We start from the raw sequence: 20864 nt of genomic DNA on the forward strand, positions 1-20864 counted from the left end.
CTCAAGCATCTTTATGACGTATTTGAAAAATGTATGTATTTGACTAATGAAGAGAGAAAAAGTGAAGTTGAAAAAGTGAAAAGATGGCACTGAGGGTACTCAAAATTCCTAGATTTGAGGTTGAAAAATTTAGTCGATTAAAAAATTCTCAAATATTTTTTAGATTATTTTGAGATTTCAAAATAACACAACAAAGCAATAATGAGATACAGTTATGCGAATATTACAAAAAAAAAAACAAAAAACAAAAAACAAAAAACAAAAAACAAAACAAGAAAATAAAATAAAATAAAAATAACCAACGGAAAAAATGGGACGTCAAATAGAGTCCCAAATACAGAAAATTTATCTATCGCTGTACGAGATCAAAAAAAACTGCTGCATACACATATATTTGACAGATTTGTTCCGTTACTTCGTTCACCATATCTTACATTTCTTTTCATGACTAATGGTGTATGGCTGTAGACTCATTAGGAAAAAATGGCCTTTACAATCGATGAAACAGAATTGTTGGAGAAGAATCGCGATTAAGATGACTACTTCTTCTTCATTTTTTTTCAACTGGAAACTAATGATTGTCCCGTGGCAGCCATTGGGACATTCATAATTACGAATTTTAATCGCGTAAATTCATTTATATAATACGTAATACCACTTTCGCTCAAATTCCTTATAAACTATAAATAATGCAGAATTATTTAATTATATCATAAACATGCGCAATTACAAATCTTACTGCAATTGGTGAATTTTTGCAAGAGAAAGTCCATTAATAACATATATTTGTACGTATTACATTGTATGTAACTACGTATTTGTTAAAATGATGAGCAACGGACAATGGAAAAGACTCTGTATAACGCATATTTTATCTTTTATATCGCGTGAAAAGTGCGCTTCATTGATTACATTATACCGATAGCTATTGTAGTGATGATTAGAGCAATAAATCAATTTAAATATTATTCTTCTCTTAAAGAATGCAAAGCCTATTATACCCATAAAGCAAAAAATTTTCAATACAAAATGTAAATGTGGAAATACAATAAACGCGAATCATACCATTAGACAAGAGTAAATAGAAAATGCTCCATTAACATAATTCCTTTTAAAAATTTTATTTTCAATAAATAAATCCAAGTTATACGTTGAAGTTTATTCGTTGTATTAAGACCATAAGAATTCTAGTTATTCTAGTCAATAAAAGTAGACAGTATTTTATACAGAATTTCATTACTTATAAAAATTGTTTAAGTTTTGAGGAATATTGAATGAGTTGTAATTTTTTAATCCCATTGATTTTTAATACAGTAAAATTCTTATACAATTACACTTTATTCGCTGTTCAATCTAGAAATTAAAACATTTCGTTAAATTTTGATAATTTATTTTAATTTAATAAATTAATACATTCAATCCATTGAAATTATTTTAATCAATACCTACAATATATAAGCGTGTGTAAAGAGTATTATACTTCAAAAAAGATTTGTTCAAAAGTATAATATCGACCTATTTATTCACTTGATAAGAATACTTGAATGGGCGCAGCATCTTATTATTAACCTTGAGAAATTATTTTGCTGGGACGTTTTAGACTGGGATAAATGTTATAGAAGAAGCAAAGATTGAGAAAAAAATAAAATTAACTATTATGTAACGATATATTCAAATTATTTAATTTTCAATGTCTATATTAGTTGTTTCGGTATCATGGCAAAGATGATAAACCTATTAAGGTTTTATACTTTCAAAGTTATTGAGAAAAGTGGTAGATTATAGCGAATAGTGAAAATATGATTAGTGTATTTATATAATACTCGTTGTCGCCCTCCCAACCCCACCCCCCACCCCAACCGCCCTCCGTCCCCACTACCCCCTCACCGCCTTTCCCCTTCCCCACCATTGTTAATAGTATTAATAATAATCTCCTATACAACACCGTATATTTAATTTTCTGTAAGTGATTTTACAATCAATGATAAATCTTAAACTTTTATTAATTAAAAAAAAAAATGTACCTACCATTATTTTTCTTATTTTATACTTTCATTAATCCTTCTGTCACGATAGTTATATTAGTAAATGAAACTTTTATTTAATACAATTTTAACAAGTATTTTAGAGAATAAATTCAATATTGAAAGAATAAAAAGGTTAAATTTTCTTGAGTTATTTAATTTAATGATAAAAGTTTAATTGTAATCTTAATATAAAACACTATTAAAGTCCATACTTAATTTGAAGTTTCTTGAAAATCTAATTGGATGTTAAAATTTATCTTCGATATACTTAATAAAATGGTAAATATTATAAGTTGTTTTCGTTTCTGTAAAAATTAAAAATTTATAATGTCAAGTTGCAAGATTTACACTATGTTTGCTTTGTAAGTGTTGTAATAATTGTAATGTCTTTGGTATATTAATGATAAAGTATACAATTTACTAGATATAGTATTATACGAAATGAATAAAATAGTTAATGCAAATATTTTATCAACCGAAGTAAGTAATTTTATACTAATATAAAAATTAAATATTATGAAATATCAAACAAAGCACAAGTATACTTAACTTTGGCTCCGTGAATTATTTAGAATAGTTAACAAGACAGTACGCTAATAGTTTTTTTTCTATTAATTAAAAAAAAAAACTACATATGCTCACATTACTAATAGCAAGACTGAGAAAGTCTAAGTTAGTATAGTCTTTTTTTAATAATTTTTATAGTATAACCTAATCTAGTATCTTATGAAATTTTAAAGTAAAAGATATTTGCTGAGAACTAATGCGCTTAAATTATTTTAAACCTTAACCTGCCAATATTAAAAATAAACAAATATTTATATTTTTTAGTTAATATTTAATACTTACGCATTGAATATTTAATATAATATTATGGAATTTAACATTGATTATTTGTAATTTGATTATAATTATTACTAGAAGGTTCATAAATTTTCTTGGCTTTTAGTTTTTAATAATGCTAAATGAACGTAATCTTATGATTTAGAACTGAAATTTGGTAGACAAAAAAAGAAAATCGATTATTAAAATTCGATGTAATTATTCTTTTAAATATGGAAAAACTTTACTACATTGAATAACATCCGATCGGTAAAATCAATAATATCTAGATTAAGATGTCTTTTTTTTTTTTTTTTTTTTTTTTTTTTTTTTTTTTTTGCTATTCATTAGACCACTACAAACTTATATGGAGTTATAAATTTTTTTTACAAACATATTTCGATTAATACGGAAAAGTATGACAATTGCAAAATGGAACTTGACAAACGGAGTATTGTTCAATTCAAATCATAGATGTTATTTTAAATATATATTTAATAGAATAAGATGTATCATACGTATACAATTTGACACGGATTCTTTTTTATATTTCACAAGTACGAGCAATAATTAAATATTCAAGAAGTTATAGTTTATGAAACAAGCTTTAAGTACATGTATCCCTACTACGTCTATGCACTATGAATTAATTACCATTAGTCATTTAATTTCTTTCTCACGTAAAATAAAAAGAATAATTATTAAATGGTATCTTGTAAGCTTCTTTTTTAAAAATGAAAAAATAATATAAGATTTTCTATATATGATCAAAACACGTCAGAAGTTGGGAAATCGGTGTAACTGGACGACAAGTGCCATTGACGAAGGAAGTCGGAATGTTTCTCCTACATATGGAAACTGGATTTTTCATACGCCCGTTTTGCATGTTATTTAATATAACGAATTATCAAATGATACGAAAGAAAATGATATACTCATTAATATTGTACTTATAGAATATTTTAGTAATATTAATAATGTCAGTACTGAAATGGATTTTATTGGAAAACTACGTAAAAAAAAAAAGTATTAGGGACAGTGTGCATGCTTGTATATATATGTATAATAAATTATATTTTTTTTTACTTTTTTTTTATAACAAGTAAATTTTTTTTATCAGTTCCTTAAAAGTTAGTTAATTATATAATTTTATGTATGAAATTATTAAGTGGATTATTACCATTTGCGTTTTGAATAATTTTCCAATTTATAAAAATTATAGTTGAAATCAGGGTAAAGCTTCGTTAAAAGTCACTATAAACAGCCATTTTCATCAATATTATATTTATCTACATAATTTTCTAGGAATTTTAGAGAATTCATTCGATTATATTCGCAGAATTTTATCTTTCTACAATTGCGTACAGTTGTCAAAATATAATAGAATCCAACGTGCTAGACATTCTTTTTTCAGTTTTAGCAATTTTTCAACAAACTAAATATTTGCATTTAATTATTTTAAATAATACTGATAAAATACAATATTTATATATTCTACAATAAAAATATTTTCTTTATGTATTTTATTGTGTAATAAAACATATTTTATTAATTAAAAAAAAAAAAACATTATATTACGTTTTAATTTCATATAATATTCGTATAATCAATAATTTTTGTTTTAACTTCATATTAACATTAGTTTGCCGTTTCAAAAATTAAATTGAATAATAGATCTGATAGAGCATTACAATTCTTTAATCTATTATGGAAATTTAATACGACTAATTAATTCCATTATTATCATTATAATATAAGCTGTTATTGTATGAGCTGTCACACATAAGAATGAAAAGTGACAGAGAAGGTAAAGAAGAGTTTATGTGTTTGTCATATAGAGATTTTTATTTTATTGGCCATTTTTATTTTATTTCATAAAATATGGATTACTGAAATATTATTGGATACGAGTTAATAAGTGATATTGAGTTTTATAGTTTCTATACTAATTTTGAATATAATTTGATAGTAAATTTAAACTAAATGGATAAATCAATGTAAGTAAGAAATTAAAACGTAATGTATGCAATTATTATAAACAAATCAAATAAAAATATATCGTTAGAATTCTAAAATTCTTGTATATGACACGAAAAAAAGAAATATATTATTATATCGTTATAGGCGTAAAAATATTATCCAGAAACATATAAAAAAATGTTAACAATTGCTATTATAATATGATTTAAGTAGCATTTCAAAATCTGAAAACCAATTATAGCTTTTTAGTATTGCAAACTATTTCATGTAAAAGTAATTTTTCAAAATAACAATAACTTTGATTTAAAAATTGATTAGAATAATGAAATAAAAAAAAAACCAACGTTTCAAATCGTAAATACACACATACAATGAGTTTCTAATATTAATTTATTAAAAAAAATTATAATTACATTTTTATAAGCATCAAATTATATGCCATAACAGTGCGATATTCATGAATTCTGTTTAAAAAAATAAATAATTGTAATACACACGATTAAACCTTCATAATTCTTTACACATGTATATGTTATATGGCCGATTACGTAAAATAAATAATTATATAGTTACTATTTAAATAATTCATGATATATAAAGATTATTATACAAAAAAAATATTAAAGTATATATTTAAGTGATTATTGGTCGTTGATTAGGCCCGATAATGTTTATGAATTAAAAGTTGAATTAAAACTTATTCTCTCACTGTTCAATAAAGTGTCGTGGAATTCAAGTTGTGTGATATCTTTGTTCGACCAATTAAATCCAGTGTATATAGATATTTATGGTAAACTATGTATTTTATCATATTCGCTCGCGTTTAGTGAATAGTCAACTTCTCTTTATTTCAGCTCGCTGAAAATCAGCCCATTGCCGTAACTTATAAATTTTCAATTATCCTAAAACAATACTTAAAAGCGTTTCTCGCATTCTCCTCGCTTAACTGAATTCATTTTAATCGTGAAGATTATATAGCTCTAAGCCTAATCATGTATTGTTACTTTTATTTTTTGCAAACCTTTCTTACATGATGGCATCATTTATGCGCATACAAATGTAGCTTCCAAAAACGAACGGCCCATTTATTAATTGTTTATTACCTCCTCGCTAAGAGAACATCCATTTGCCACGCGAAAAGCACAACAACGAGAGCCCAACTGAAAAATACGAGGAACTCGCAATCATGCGATTATCGAACACATTAAGAATATGGATTTGACAGAGTATCCGGGCGGGCTCGCCTACTTCCGTAAAACTTTCAAACTGCCGACTTTCGTTCCGCGGATGTTCCTTTTCGCGCAGCCGACCCCCGGATAAACTCCACGCGACCTCCCGACAATTCCACGCGTCTCGACGTCAGCGCGTCGACTGCGAAGCTCAAGTCCGAAGCTTCGCGCTTTTGGAACTCGCGCATCATCCCCCGGCCTCGTGCCACTCATTGGCTCGAGAACCGGACAGCCCCGACCAATGGGGTCGAGCAGACCGCTAATCCATCGCTCAACCTCCTGTTGAACAACATGCCCACCTAATGAGCAGCAATTAGGGTGATTTTATTTTGCTGATGCTACTCGCTCAAATCTTCCTTCTCAATCACTCGTGATACAGCCATAATTAGAGTCCTGCGAGCTCCATTTTATATAATATTATTTAACCTCGTCCTTTGTTAAATGCGTCCGTGCAATTGGTTCGGCTTTTATTTGGAAAACGACGTTGACATGATAAATCGTCTATGTTGTATAATTTGAAAAGTTTCTCCTTCGATATTTTTCGACATAAATAACTTTACCGTTAACAAGTATTTTCAACAATATATATATATATATATATATATATATATATATATATATAACTCAATTAAGCATATTTGGCTTATGTAATAATATTAAATGGGCCATTGTATTATTATTATGGTAACTTCGAGAATTATTAGTAGAAAATAATAGAAAATATATAAGACATTGAATAGATAAAATATTTATAACTATTCCGAGTCACTTGTATCAATATGAAAATGATATTTGTAATTCTTTAATTTTAATAATAAAAGAAAAAGATTTATATTTCTATGGTATTAACATGCCTTATAATTTAACAAAAAAAAAGCAAGTTGATAGAAATTAATGAAGATATGAAGAAATTTTTGTTTCATTTATTAAAAAATTTTTTCTTATCAATATCGAATTAATTGTTTTTTTTGTTTTTTTTTGCACGAAATATAGCGGCAAATATAATTTAGAGTTGTATAAATATTTTAAATTAACTATATTACGTGTAGACATATAAAGTTCTATGCGACATACTTTATTGTGAAAAATTAGCAAAATTTAAATTAAAAATTATAAATGAAATTAAGTGAAATGAAAAAATTTAGTAGATTTATGTATAAATTAGGCACTGACCAATATTGCGTATAGTTTCATATGATAGTAGTTAAATTGCATCATTGATAAGAAAAATAATGATAGAATAAATGTAAACATTTGTACGAAACATGGAAACGGTGGAAATAAGAAAATCGTTAGATATTATAAATTACATATAAAATTTCTGTTGTAATGCATAAAATCATACTATAAGAGACTTAATTTAAGGCTATTTAAATAATTATAAGCATATATTAATAATTTAATTCAATGACTAATAATATTTTATATTCATGAATATAATCAAACGGTTTTAATGTGATTTTGTTAAAAAATTATATGACGTTGGTAACTAAATAATAAAAGCGAAAACATTAATTAATCTAATGTATATCACGTTTATTAATTGCAAATGTTTGAATTAAAATTAGATGTAATAAATTATTTTTCTAACATTGGCCATTAAATTATTGAAGAAAATTAAAATTTCTCACCTTAAAAACTTGACCCCAATATAATATGTATATTTATGTGAGTCATGTTTATTTTTATATTTATGTTGTTGTTATTAGCTTTTTGTCGATATTATTACATACAGTCAAGCTCTAATTACATTCACTTTTTTATGTTACTTTTTAATGTAAAGTTTACGTTTATTCTTAAATGATATATATTACCTTTCTTATTATCCAACTAGAGCTATAAAAAAAAAAAAAAAAAAAAACATACATATAAAGGAAATTTCTACTTCGCACATTTTTATGATATAGTGGAATATTATCTGAAAATATATATAAATAATGATAACTAAGAGAGAGAGAGAGAGAGAGAGAGAGAGAGAGAGAGAGAAATGGAAAGCTTCATATAAATTTATTAGTAATACAAGGATAATTCTCTATCACGCATTTAAATGTCATTGCTATTAACAGATAAATCATCGAACATGAAAAAAGCTACTTTTAACTGATTATCAATTCTACATTAAAGCACAGGTTGTAAAAACAGTTGAAAAATAGTTTTAATAGGTCAACTGAAAATGATACGCAACAATAATAAAACGATAATCTAATATACTTAAAATTGTTTTCTTAGTTATAGATTGATAAATCACATTGATAAAGATTGTTTCGACCACTTTTATAGGGACCACTAAAAATCAATGATATAAAGTACAATTCTATAATATCGGATATGTTTAAATCGGAAGTCGATTTTTAAAATTTAAACGGATAAGTGAGAGTGGAATCAGTTAAGGGGTGAATTGACATTAATCAACTAAGAAAGCTTGTCATTAGAAAACCGATATTATGTCCAATATTTCTGTCGTGATACCTTGAACGTCAAACTATCGGGATGTCATTTACAGATATTATGACTAAAGCACTAAGATGGAACAATTTTAAACATGATAAAATTATTTATACATTCGGATATTTTAAATTCACTTATTAAATAACTTTATTCCTTTCTCAATTAAAGGATCAAATAATTTATGAGCGTTCGTTTGTTGTAACTGCAACTAAAAGTATAATTTTACGGCAAAACTATATTTATATTGAAAGTGCTTTGCTTAATATCTGTGCACATAATTAATTATTCGCGAATTAATTTACAAACTATTGCAATCTATATAATTGCTTAAAATATATTTTAATTTTATAAATAAAATATATATGATATTATATAAAATAGAATAGCCTATAGAATCATGTAATCTTACATGAAAAAGAAACTATAGAGGGAAGATGTATTTACTTAGAAATAAATTGTACGTGCGTAATTCGTTTCCGACATTCTCTTCGAAGCTCTGAATTCCTTTACCTCGGAATTATATATTATTTTTATTAAAGTACATTATATGCGTTTTGTTATACTTATAATAGAAGCAATTTCATTTTTAATTCAACAATATTTTTAGCGCACGACTTAATATTACTTACAACTTTTTTTTCTCTTATTATTTATTACATTTTATCTATATTCTATTTTACTGTATATAATATTTTATTAAACTTTTATTTCATTACATTTTATTATTATTACATATCATTAATAATATTATTTATATCTCAAGGTTTTATTGAGCGGGTAAATTAAGAAACACTTTTAAAAAAGTATTATTATACGATGAACAAAAGGGTGAAAATTGATAATTTAACGTAAAAATAAAACTTTTATATATCTATAATTCGCAGGACTTATAATTGTTATTGTTAACTTTGAAATTTAATCACCATAAAGAACAGTTATTCTTCAAACGAAGAAATTCAATTTAACAATAACCACTTTATTTATTTTTTTTTTTTTACATTTTATTGTTCTATCAATTTTTACATAACGCGCGCGGGGGGGGGGATAAGAGATTGCAAATAACCTCGAACTTATAGCATTTCATTATATAAAGAAAACTCATAAATATATTTCGATTTAAAGCCAATAATGAAAGAAGCCTATAAGTTAATACACAATCAAAGCATACATTGTTAAGGCTTATTAATTCAAAATCCAGGAATGAATAAAGAAACAAATGGTTATTTCAGCCACAAAAATATAATTACTTTTTGCATTTTATCTTGATTTGCGTTATTGTCATTAGACAATTATTAGTGAGTAAGCTCTCGGTAGATAGTGTAAAATACTTAAAAGAATTTTGAGTTCTAATGTAATATTGCAATAGTAATGTTGTTCATGAACGACAAATTTATGCGAATAAAAATCATCACCGTTACACAACCAATCTGACCTCATTTTCGTTTCACTCTCTTCTTCTTTGTTCCGTTTTTCTTTTCGTATTTCATCGTTTCATACAGTACCGTGATTTTTCACATCGACTATAAGTTAAGTAGGGATGGCGTTACTGAACATCTTTTCGCCTTTGTAAAAAAAGCCGCATTACTATCTCCCTCTTTTTTCATTCTGCTGACTTCTCTCTTTCACTGCTTTAACCAAATACGAATACTTTATTCCCCTTGTATTTTACGCTCTCTTATCGTGCAGAAGTTCAGTTGACCTCGTACCTCGGTTTCCAATTCTTTTTCTCAAGTGTCGGCTCTCTCTCTCTCTCTCTCTCTCTCTCTCTCTCTCTATCAGCCCTTCCTTCTTTGCTATTTTTTTCGTTTCATCTTGTCAGACCCGTTCGCGATTTCAAAGTGTCTCAAAGCCAATACGTATTCATCTTTGTTCCAATAATTCTGTCTTCTCCTAATTCTTTTGTCTTTATTTTCTTCCACAATTCTTAAATTTTTTCCTCACTTTCTCCATTCTCTTCAGCTTTCGCTTTATTCAATCTCAGGCGCAATTGTTTATGCCGAGCGAGTATTCCTCGGTAGCTCATTTGGTGTACGAACTAAAAAGATGTATAAATAAAACTTTACACTTCTTGTGAATCCTTGTTAACTTAAACGGTTCGCTTCTCCATAATTCTACATACTTCAATTTAAATAAAATCACCCCCTTCAAGAGAATCATATCTATATTCTTTCATTGCGGCCATAAGCGCTTTAATATCTATATTACATAATCATTATTCGAAACATTTGAAAATTAATTTGTATTTTTCTGCTTCATTAGATATGGAAACCCATAGTGTTTTGTAGCTGATAAACAGAATTAAAAAAATTAATCTTACAATTATTTAAAGCAATTTTCTTATAAAAGCAAAATTGCATATTCATAAGGATCGATAATTACAAATCTCATATATTTGAACAAAGAGAATTTGTTAGCGTATATATTGTAACAGTATACGTTTTAATAATTGGCAAAACAAAAAATATTGTTGGTTTATTTTTCGAAGCGATGTTATATTATCGATAGAAAGTAATTCACGGAGAGTGAGAACGAAAAACAGTGGATCGTTTGGCAAAAAGATAAGCAACGAAGACCTTATGCTGGGCAACGATGACGGCAATAATTGATTCAATACTTAATGAAATCGACTATTCCTCAATCGTCTAGAAATTAGAACTCTAACTCACATTATTTCTCCATTTTCTCATAGCTTCAACCCTTCATTTTTATTCTCTCTCGATGCCTCTCCCTCGCTTAATCTATCTCTCAATCTACCTATCGATCCACCTATCCAGCAATTTACCTATCTATCTATCTAAGTCTTTTTCTCTCTAGTTTATTGAACGTTTTCATTATAACGTTTATTTCATTTCAATTTATAGAAGAATCCGTAAAAACTACAGAATTTACGAATTCAGTTAGAGGAAAATCAATTATTTTTTTATTTTTTTTTTATAAAATTGCACACGCAACTGCACTAATGTATTTATTGTACATACAGACACGTCCACGGTATGATACAAATACCTACGCTTTATTGTTGTCTATGGTTTATTGATAAAATAAACAATCTTTTTGGAAATCGTTGATTTGATAAATTAAATTAAAAGCTAAAATTGAAAAACTTTACAGATTTTTATCAATATTATATTTAAATAAGTACACTGATTTAAAACAAAACACAAAGAAAGTATTTTTCTAATAATACTCTATTAGCCTGAATTCTTTGACATTATTGAATTATGTATAACGAATAATTGTATTTCACTCATTCTTCATATAATTATTAAAATAAAAGACATATTTTAACTGCACATTTAAAAGTACATCAAGAAAATAGAAATATTTTGCCCTTTAAAAGCGTGTATTTATTATTAAATATAACATTATTACATCGAATTTATTCATTTACAATATAACAACATACACTCGATTCTCAAGAAATTTAATTGCATAATAAATATTATATTTTTTATTTATATTCTTGGAAAATATTTGCCAATTACATGTAAAAAATATTAGACAGTTTCAATCTATCATATAAAATTTTCTTAATTTCATGATTAAACATTGACGTTATATACAACTTGCTTAATATTTATGAGTGTATGAGTGTTCCTTTGCACAGAGTAGGTTTGTTATATTTTAACATTTGTCCCAACTTTCATTATCTTTTTTCGTAGAAAAGCAGACTGATCGCCGATCTTTATCTAGTAATATTGAATGAAGTAATAAATTTTATCAATACTTTGAAATATTCATTAAGCAAAGTTAAACTATCACCAGTATCAAATATATTTAAGGCAGCAGTTGCTTATTTATTATTAAATAAATACAAATATTTAATTAAAATTGTTCTCTAACGGAATTTTTAAATTGAATTTTACACAATAATAAAAGTATTTCGATGTATATTTAACTTTCAAATAAAGCAAATCCATTAAATAAATCATACAAACACATTAGCAAAATTTTAATTTTACATTAAATGAGCTCAATATATTGTAGAAATATATTTTTCATTATGTGTACACGAATTTTTCAAGTATTATGACGAATATTTTAATTAAACATTTGCGAAATGTAAAATTTATGTACTAAAAATATAGAGAAAATGGAATTTCTTTCAAATAATAATTAAAAATTATACAGTACTGGCTGATAATTGATATTCACCTTTTAAACTTAAATTCTTATTAAATCTGCATTTAGAGTTGGCTTGTACTTGAATAGTTTAGAATATTGTTTAAGAAGTCTTTTCCAGTAACAGATTACATCAGACAATTTAAGTCGTTCCCATATGAAATTCCTTCCTCTATCAGCAATCTTTTTAACGATGGTGTCATGATCCTTTGCAAATCGAATAAGTTCTCTGAAATTTTTCAATAATTTCATAAGTAATAATTTGATTGTTTTTATTCTTTTGCTTTTTTTTTTCTTTCTTTTTTTTCTTTTTTTTTTATATTTTATTTTTTATTTTTTATTTTTATTGCCTGTTTACGTACGTACAAATAGCAGAAAATAATGATTAACCACTAGCGGCAAATGGGAAACGGATGAGATATTTCAAACCAACTTACAATCAAGTTCATCGATTATCTTCATTATTAACATAATGCAAAATTTAAGATACACCTGACTTTAATAATAAATAATGAAATAGAAAAACCCACTCTAATTGTTTTTGCGTAGCATTCTTGGGCACGGGAATGTAATGAATCCATGGCTTCATCGCGTGGTAATAAAATTCTGTCCACTCATTGCCAACATGAAAGACGAGAGAACCGCAGAGAAATAAGTGCTTATGCCTGAATGAGGCCGCGACGCCTCGATAATTGAAGAGATACTTGTACGAGCAGTGAGATTCCAATGAAGCTTCTGTCGCAGGTAGTGAATTTAGCGTATCCTACAATTTTTGTAAAAAAATTAAAATTTAAAATACTGCACAACGTTATTTACAATGACGTATATGTATATGTAGCTTAGATATTGAATTTATGAGAGAATAGAAAGGGAAAAGTATTTAGTCATACGTGAACAAGGCATAATGATAAATAGTGATTTTTATTCCCATTAAGCTTGAAAATTACTAAATCGATAAAAGAAAGCATGAATTTCATTGGTCGTTAATTCGAATGATTAAAGCCTTGCTTGCTTACCTTTTCTGATTTCCAAGCTTGATTCTTTGTATATTGCGCGTCAGCAAGCTCTGGCTTTGCACGGCTTAATAAAATTAAATTATCTCTTTCGGAGCTGGTTCTCGAACCCCTAAAGAAAGCTTTCTCCTCCTTTTCATCCCAGGGATTCTCTCGACTCGCTTTGTTCAGCGATTTACGATGCAAGTCCCATCTGCCGAGACCTCGAGGATATAAGGAAATTGCTGGCCCACCTTCCCAAAACGTCCATGCTGGATATGTAATATCGTCATACTCAGCAGTCTGTGGAATAAAATTTATTTCCTACTTTTTTCTTTTGACATTTTAAATATAAAAGAGTGCGCCAAAATACAGGCAGTCGAACCCAAAAGACCATTCAGAATGTGAAAATCAACCAATTTCAATTATTATATATTATTCTATTGTATACATATTCAACTTTCATATTATTATGATTTTTTTTCTTACTTTTATTTATTTATTTCTTTTTTTATCTATTTATTTTTTTTTTTTTTCTTTAATAAAAAAACACGGATAATACTTTGATAATTAATGAAATTTTATGCACGAGATTAATAAACGAAGCTGTAAAATGTTGGATTTACAATAAAATGATTCCGTACCTTACTGAAAGAAAAAATTGGCAATGGTTCACCAAAATATTTACTTGATTGTGGATAATCTCGAGTATTAATGATAAAACTAATATTCGGTAGATTATCTACCAATTTCGAAATGAAATATTGAATGCCATTACATCGTGACGGAAACATACAATTTTTCTCTCTGTATAAATTACCATTAATTATCTGGTAAAATGTTCCCCTGTAGAAAAATATTGAATTTATGTTTGTTCCTGTATATTATAATTGTATTAAAAAAAAAGAAAAAAAAAAGAAAAAATTTCTAAAAGAAATCAAGAATATTTTATATATTTACATGTATGCAGACAGTAGTAGTGATTTAAGTAATTACCTGGATTTTGCAGTATTTATTAATTCTTCATCGATACCATGTTCCGCAAAAATCTTTAAATCTTTATCTATAATATCACCAAAACATTTACATTTTTTCGACTTACATTCCGTGTACTCAGCTTCCGATTTCTCAATTGCTCTCAAATATTTTTCATATATCGCATTCGTAACTAGTAAAATAATGCAGATTAATTGAAAAATCTCTCGATCAAAAATACAATCTTTCATACATTCAATGTGATTAGATTGAATTAAATGAAAATCAATTGTATTTTATAAACTATGTACTATTTAAGTTCTTAAGGATAAAATTATTTTAAAAAATTTACAAGATTAAATGAAAGAAGACAAAAACCTTCAGAATATTTGTTGCTTTCTAGGTGGTCAATGCAGGTATCTTCCTTATTCGATGAACAACTTTCAATTTTAGATTCAACATTATGGATGAAAATTGATATAATTAAATGAAGTAATAAGATCATAATATGTATATATATATATATATATATATATATATATATATGAGAACAAAATGGCTCTTTATATCCCTTTAAAATTATTAGGCATCGAATTGCTTTTTTTTCATATTATATCCTAAAAATTAAAACTGCTTATTAGTCTAAATATTAATTTTTAATAATTTTATTATTACTACAGAATAAATTTTTTAATTCATATGATTTATTTTATTTGTGAAAAGTTAAAAAAGAAAAATTTGTTTAATTCTAATATTTGAATAAAACAAAAGTAAAACAGATTTATTGTAAAAGTAATTTGCTTAATATTCAAGATTTTGTTTAGTTTCATTAATTTATGTCTAAACTAGAATTTAAAATATCCGACTATTAATGCTAAATATATATTTAGAATAAACAAATTATTTTCTAAAAGACGCGAGAAATTACAGTATGAAATAGTGGATACTGTCATTGTTTAAAAATAATTTATAAATATTTCACGTACACAAATATCAAAATAAAAAAATAATTATATAATTTCCGGTTACCTGTTAAAAATTATGATCATTAATTTTATATATGTAATTATGTTATTTAGATTATTTACATTCATTAACATTATCAAATAGTTTCAAATATATACTCTATAATGTTGTTATAAAAAATTATAATTATATATATATATATATATATATATATATCTAATACTGCCATCTTCTTAGTCAAATGATGTTGCCGCAAAAATCTTACTAATACATTGTTTGAGAACGTTGCTAAAAATTTAAAGGACAATTATTATTCCATCATCATTGCAAGATATTTTTCATATTGACATACTATTATCGTTTAGTTTCGATCTATCTCTGTAAATAAATAATAAATTTAAGATAGTGAACCATTTAGAGACTTTTGTGTAGGAACAATCATGAGTATAGGAAATATTAAATATTTCCATGAATTATTTTATCAGCTTTGAAACACATTAAAATACATTATTTGTATGTACAAACAATGTATTCAATTTACGTACATAAATCGAGTTAGATGATAAAAAATAATTAATTTTATTATTAATGAATATTATCCATAAAATTGATATTATTTGTTATATAGTTTATTAATTAATATCAACTATTTTCGGCTTTAATAAACGATGTTAATTTCATTGACAATGCTTTTGGCAAGAAAATATAGAATAGACAATATTGAATTCTCGTTGGTTTTTTAATAATAGTACAAATAAAAAAAATCTCATATTTCATAGCTTTCAGTCATATATATTTTATATCTTTATTTAAGCTAATTTCATAGATAATTGAATATTACGCAATGCGTGAAGCAAATAAGTTATTTAAAAATCTTGTTCTGTATTATCTCGATTACTGCTAATTTTCTTTGGAAGCTTTCTTCTTAACAAAATAATTACGTTGAATTGCCTTTAACCGGACTGTCAACAACACATGCAAATATTTATATGGACATGGAAAATTGCACAAGACCACGATCTTGCTTTCACGGAATTTCAATATAGTCTTTCGTTGAAATCGGCTCTTTTGTCAATATATAATGCAGACACATAGAAACACATTATTAATTATAAATCCATATCCGTTTGAATGCATTCTATCATTTTCGATTATTGTATTATGTAATCTTCGTATTACTTGTACAGCCAGATTTACCTTCAATTAGAAAACGGCGTTATGTAATTTATTACATTAATTAATTTATATAAACAAATAAATAAATGTATATATATATATATATATATATATATATATATATATAGTGTTTCTACCTTAAGTTATATATTCATCTTTACAATATTATCAATTAAAACATCGATCATTCTATACATATTTTTAATTATTCTACTAGTAAAATTTGTTTATAATTTCCAATACTTAAAGTACCATTAAGCTATTAAAACTAATTATTTATTTTACTTAATCAGAAAAGAAACAATTTATATTAAATTATTCAAAATTTATTTGACGCTTGATCGAATGACTTTATTGAACAGTAAAAATAAAATTATACATTTGAAATTTTTACAATTTTATAAAGATATTTTTAATATTAACCACAAATTTTTTATCGTTTGCTATAGAAGCGTACAAAAGTAATAGATATTCAAAGGTCAATATTAATCTTTTATAGCCTAATGTGCTTGTACCTGCATATAACCTTATATTAATTAGATTTAAAAATTAATTATAAATTAACTATAATGCCAGTGTTTGAGAAACATTTACAAAATATAATTAGAAATGGAAATGTAATTGGATGTTGTATAAGAAAACTTTATTACATTAAGCATGCAAATGAGATTTATCTTTTCTTGACGAAATTTTGTAAGAGTGTAGTGTAACGATAATATTGCAATTATTTAATTTCATAATCTTATCGACAATATAAATATATATATATTCTCGTGTATACCCTCAAGACTTTTCATTCGAGAAAAATAATATAATCGTAAGTTCTGATTTCGAAGAATTAAATTTATCTTCAAATTTCGATTCAGTAGGATTACGTATATTCATAAACCATCCCCTCATCCTCTCGCAGTCCGCACAACAAAAATAATAGTCAAAAATTTGTAATTGATGCATTTAAAAAACGACATGATTTGACGACGAGAGACCCGTCATACATAGGGGATATTAAACTTCCAAGCCCATCGATTTTTTCCTTTATCTTAAGAAATGCGACATCTCCTTGAGCCCTGGAGCGAAAGCATCATTATCGCGATCATCGTTCTCGAAATATAAAAGGATGCATTCCCATTTTAAGACTACGAGCATGAAGATTATATCAGCAAAAGCTTGGTAATTGCCACGAAGGCATCACGATATTACAAAGCTCTCTTATGTCAGATCAAAATGGCTAATGAGCATTGAGGCAATTTTTAAAGCAATTCCCCGTTTCTCAATTTGCCATCATCAGCAAATGACAGAAGGATCGGCAATGAAGATGAGCGAGAACGCCGTCGTCTCTCGGTATTGCCAATTCCAGAGCGGAAAAGCAACTTTACGCTTGTTTAATCCAAATATCTCCTGCCCAATCTTCCCTATTTTCTCTTCATTTATTTATTCGCTTCTTATTCGCAAAATATACAAGTTGAAAGCACGTTATGTAAAAGTAGCGACAGGAGCGCCAGTAGCTTTGATCACTACGCGAGAAAGGAGAAATGTGGGGGAGGAGAATCGGCTAATATGAAAGGACACGCGACAGCTTGAATGCCACGTGAGCTTCAGTACACGTGTAACGACGATGGAGCTAAAAATTCAAGAAATATTTGCGCAATTCTTTCATAGTTTTTTCTTTTTTTTTTCTTTTTTTTTTCTCACTATCCACGAGCTACGCGAAACTCAAATTAACGAAAGTTTCACAAACTATAACAAAAAATGAAATTGTCAAGGTCAACCTATTGTAAGCATTGGCTTTATATTATTAATTATAGTTTTCACGAAATTCGGCATTTATTACTGTTTATACTATTCTTACATTCTTATAAATAACAAGAGATGAAATTAAATTCAAAAGACAATTAATTCTAATAAATGCTACAGTCACATTTTATTCATCGATTTCATACATTAATTGAAATAAAAATACCAATTAATTCATCAGTTAATATTTAAAAATTAATCTAACAATGCATAACGCGCTATCAGATTATGGTTAAATATGATTAAATTGTCTTTCAAAAAGAACTTTCTTATGTAATAATTTCTAAAAATACTTCTATAAATTTTAATTAATTCTACAAATTTAACTTGACCTTCAAATTCGCCAATTTATCGATAGTGGAATTATAGATTCAAGTCGCAAGTTGGAATACATTAATATAATTAATTCGAATTAATAAATGATATAATGCTTGTTGTTAATTTATAAAAGATTTTCTCAAAACATTTTATTAAATTATATTCCGAAGGATGTTTTAATATTAAATAAGAATAAAATAGTAATTTTATCTTTTGAATTCGCGTATTAACAAAAGTTTAATAATATTTTTAGTGCTTATAAAAATTTCTTGTTTTTAATTTATTTAATTGATTTGATATTTTTATGTATTTAATTTTTCTTATTTCTATATATAATTAATTTTTCATTTTCTTATATAATTCTCGGATATTGAAAGCCCTTCAAATAACCCATAAATAATAGTTTATGAAACATCGATGATTGATTAAAATTTTATTTATAGGACTTTTATTAACATTTCGGTAAAATAAATATTTATATATATTTACTTTTAAAGAATTCTTCGTTTCTCATCATAAAATTGTAAGCTCTTTTAAAAAAAGTATTTTAAAGAGTGTTTTTAAAATTTCCGATGGTTATCTAACATATTAAATCGTATTTTATCCATTTATTCATATTACCAGCTTTGTCATTAAAATTTCTTCCATCACTTACTCTCCCTCTGCCCTTATATATATATATTGTATTTTTTTTTTTCAAAAAATATAAAACAGCTATAATTAAAAAAATTGATTTATTAAGACATGCAGAAATTATACATTTTATTATAAATATTTATTATTCGGTTATTATATTTCGATACATATTTTTTTCTTATTCATTTAATTATTTACATAATAATAAGCAAAACGTCTTATTCCTTTTAAGATCATTTTTTTCATTGCTTCATTAATTCATATCGACATTTACTTTTATAGAAAAATGTATTATATTGAAATATTTATTATTTCTCTGTAATTGATAAAATCATATTGTAAATATTATGTAATTTTTAAATAATAATAAAGTAATACAATAATTTCTTATTGTTATTAAATTTATACTTTACATTTATTATAACTAAATCTAATAATCTAATTCAATTCATGTTATATATACGTACATATAAATATATATGCATGTAAATATATAATTTCATATATATTTAGTTTATAGATGGAAAATTATTTTAGAATGTAATTTATTCTGTAACTTTGTTATTGTATTATAATATCGTTGTATAATAAAGTCATTCAGTCTTGGATGATTGGAATGAAAACAATAATTAAGCTTTCAACCAGTAGTATAATCGATAGATTTGGAAGACATTATTTGACAAATTCTTATCTATATAATATGAATCTCTCTATTTCGCTATGCATTATTGAATTCTTAATTCAATTTCTTAGTTTTCTATGTGAACAAAGCCTATACACATAAAGACCATAGAACGCTCGATGTTCTATGCGGCTCAACAAAATTTGAAAGTGAAAGAGATTGATGTTAATAGACAATTGCGATTGCTCGTCAAAAATATTAATTTAAATGTTTTTTTTTTTTTTTTTTTTTTCGACAACATAAATAATAAATTTGAAAGAAATTTGTCATTGCTATTGTTTAAATAATTTTTAAGAAAAAAATTATTTTGTTACATTTTCTATACCTTACAAATTGCAATTTTAAACAAAATTCAGTGTATAAGTGTCTTTTAGTCAATAAAAACTTTTTTCTTTACTACTTGAGAATGGTTGTAACGGATAAAAAGAACATTTCATTTATATAATAAACTATGTGATGGAATAATTGTATTAAAAAAAAACTATAATTAGATTAAAATCGAAAATTACAAAATTATTGTTAGTACAGTTATATAATTGATTTTTTTTTAAATTTTATTAACAAGTAATAATGGTTTGTATATAGAAAATTCTTTAAATAATATACAAAGCAAATAATAATTATATAAAGAAAAGTAAAGTTAATTCTATTAAAATACTTATAATATGAAAATTATATAAAAATATTTACAAATAAA

At 25.7% G+C, this 20864-nt stretch overlaps 1 protein-coding gene across 1 annotated transcript; it reads right to left on the reverse strand.

Moving 5' to 3' along the window:
* Nucleotides 1-12666: 12666 nt before the first annotated feature.
* On the reverse strand, nt 12667-15100 carry LOC105364958 (O-glucosyltransferase rumi homolog). Its single transcript, XM_011503001.1, has 6 exons — nt 14974-15100; nt 14617-14788; nt 14265-14466; nt 13645-13923; nt 13159-13391; nt 12667-12857 (listed from the first exon to the last, which is right to left on the reverse strand). Exons 1-6 carry the CDS (start codon nt 15098-15100, stop codon nt 12671-12673), a joined length of 1200 nt encoding a protein of 399 aa, XP_011501303.1. The 3' UTR covers nt 12667-12670.
* Between the last annotated feature and the right edge of the window lie 5764 nt (nt 15101-20864).

Source organism: Ceratosolen solmsi, unplaced genomic scaffold (genome assembly GCF_000503995.2).
Source record: "Ceratosolen solmsi marchali unplaced genomic scaffold, CerSol_1.0 scaffold61, whole genome shotgun sequence".
In the NCBI taxonomy this organism is placed as follows: domain Eukaryota; kingdom Metazoa; phylum Arthropoda; class Insecta; order Hymenoptera; family Agaonidae; genus Ceratosolen; species Ceratosolen solmsi.

Bases quoted from the DNA above. Each gene is read 5' to 3' on its own strand.
- LOC105364958 (XM_011503001.1), bottom strand. From the start codon at position 15,100: ATGATCTTATTACTTCATTTAATTATATCAATTTTCATCCATAATGTT. The intron at 13,924-14,264 runs GTACGGAATCAT...TTTATTCCACAG, and splicing joins CAATTTTTTCTTTCAGTAAG to ACTGCTGAGTATGACGATAT. The intron at 12,858-13,158 runs GTGGGTTTTTCT...GAAAAATTTCAG, and splicing joins GCTACGCAAAAACAATTAGA to AGAACTTATTCGATTTGCAA.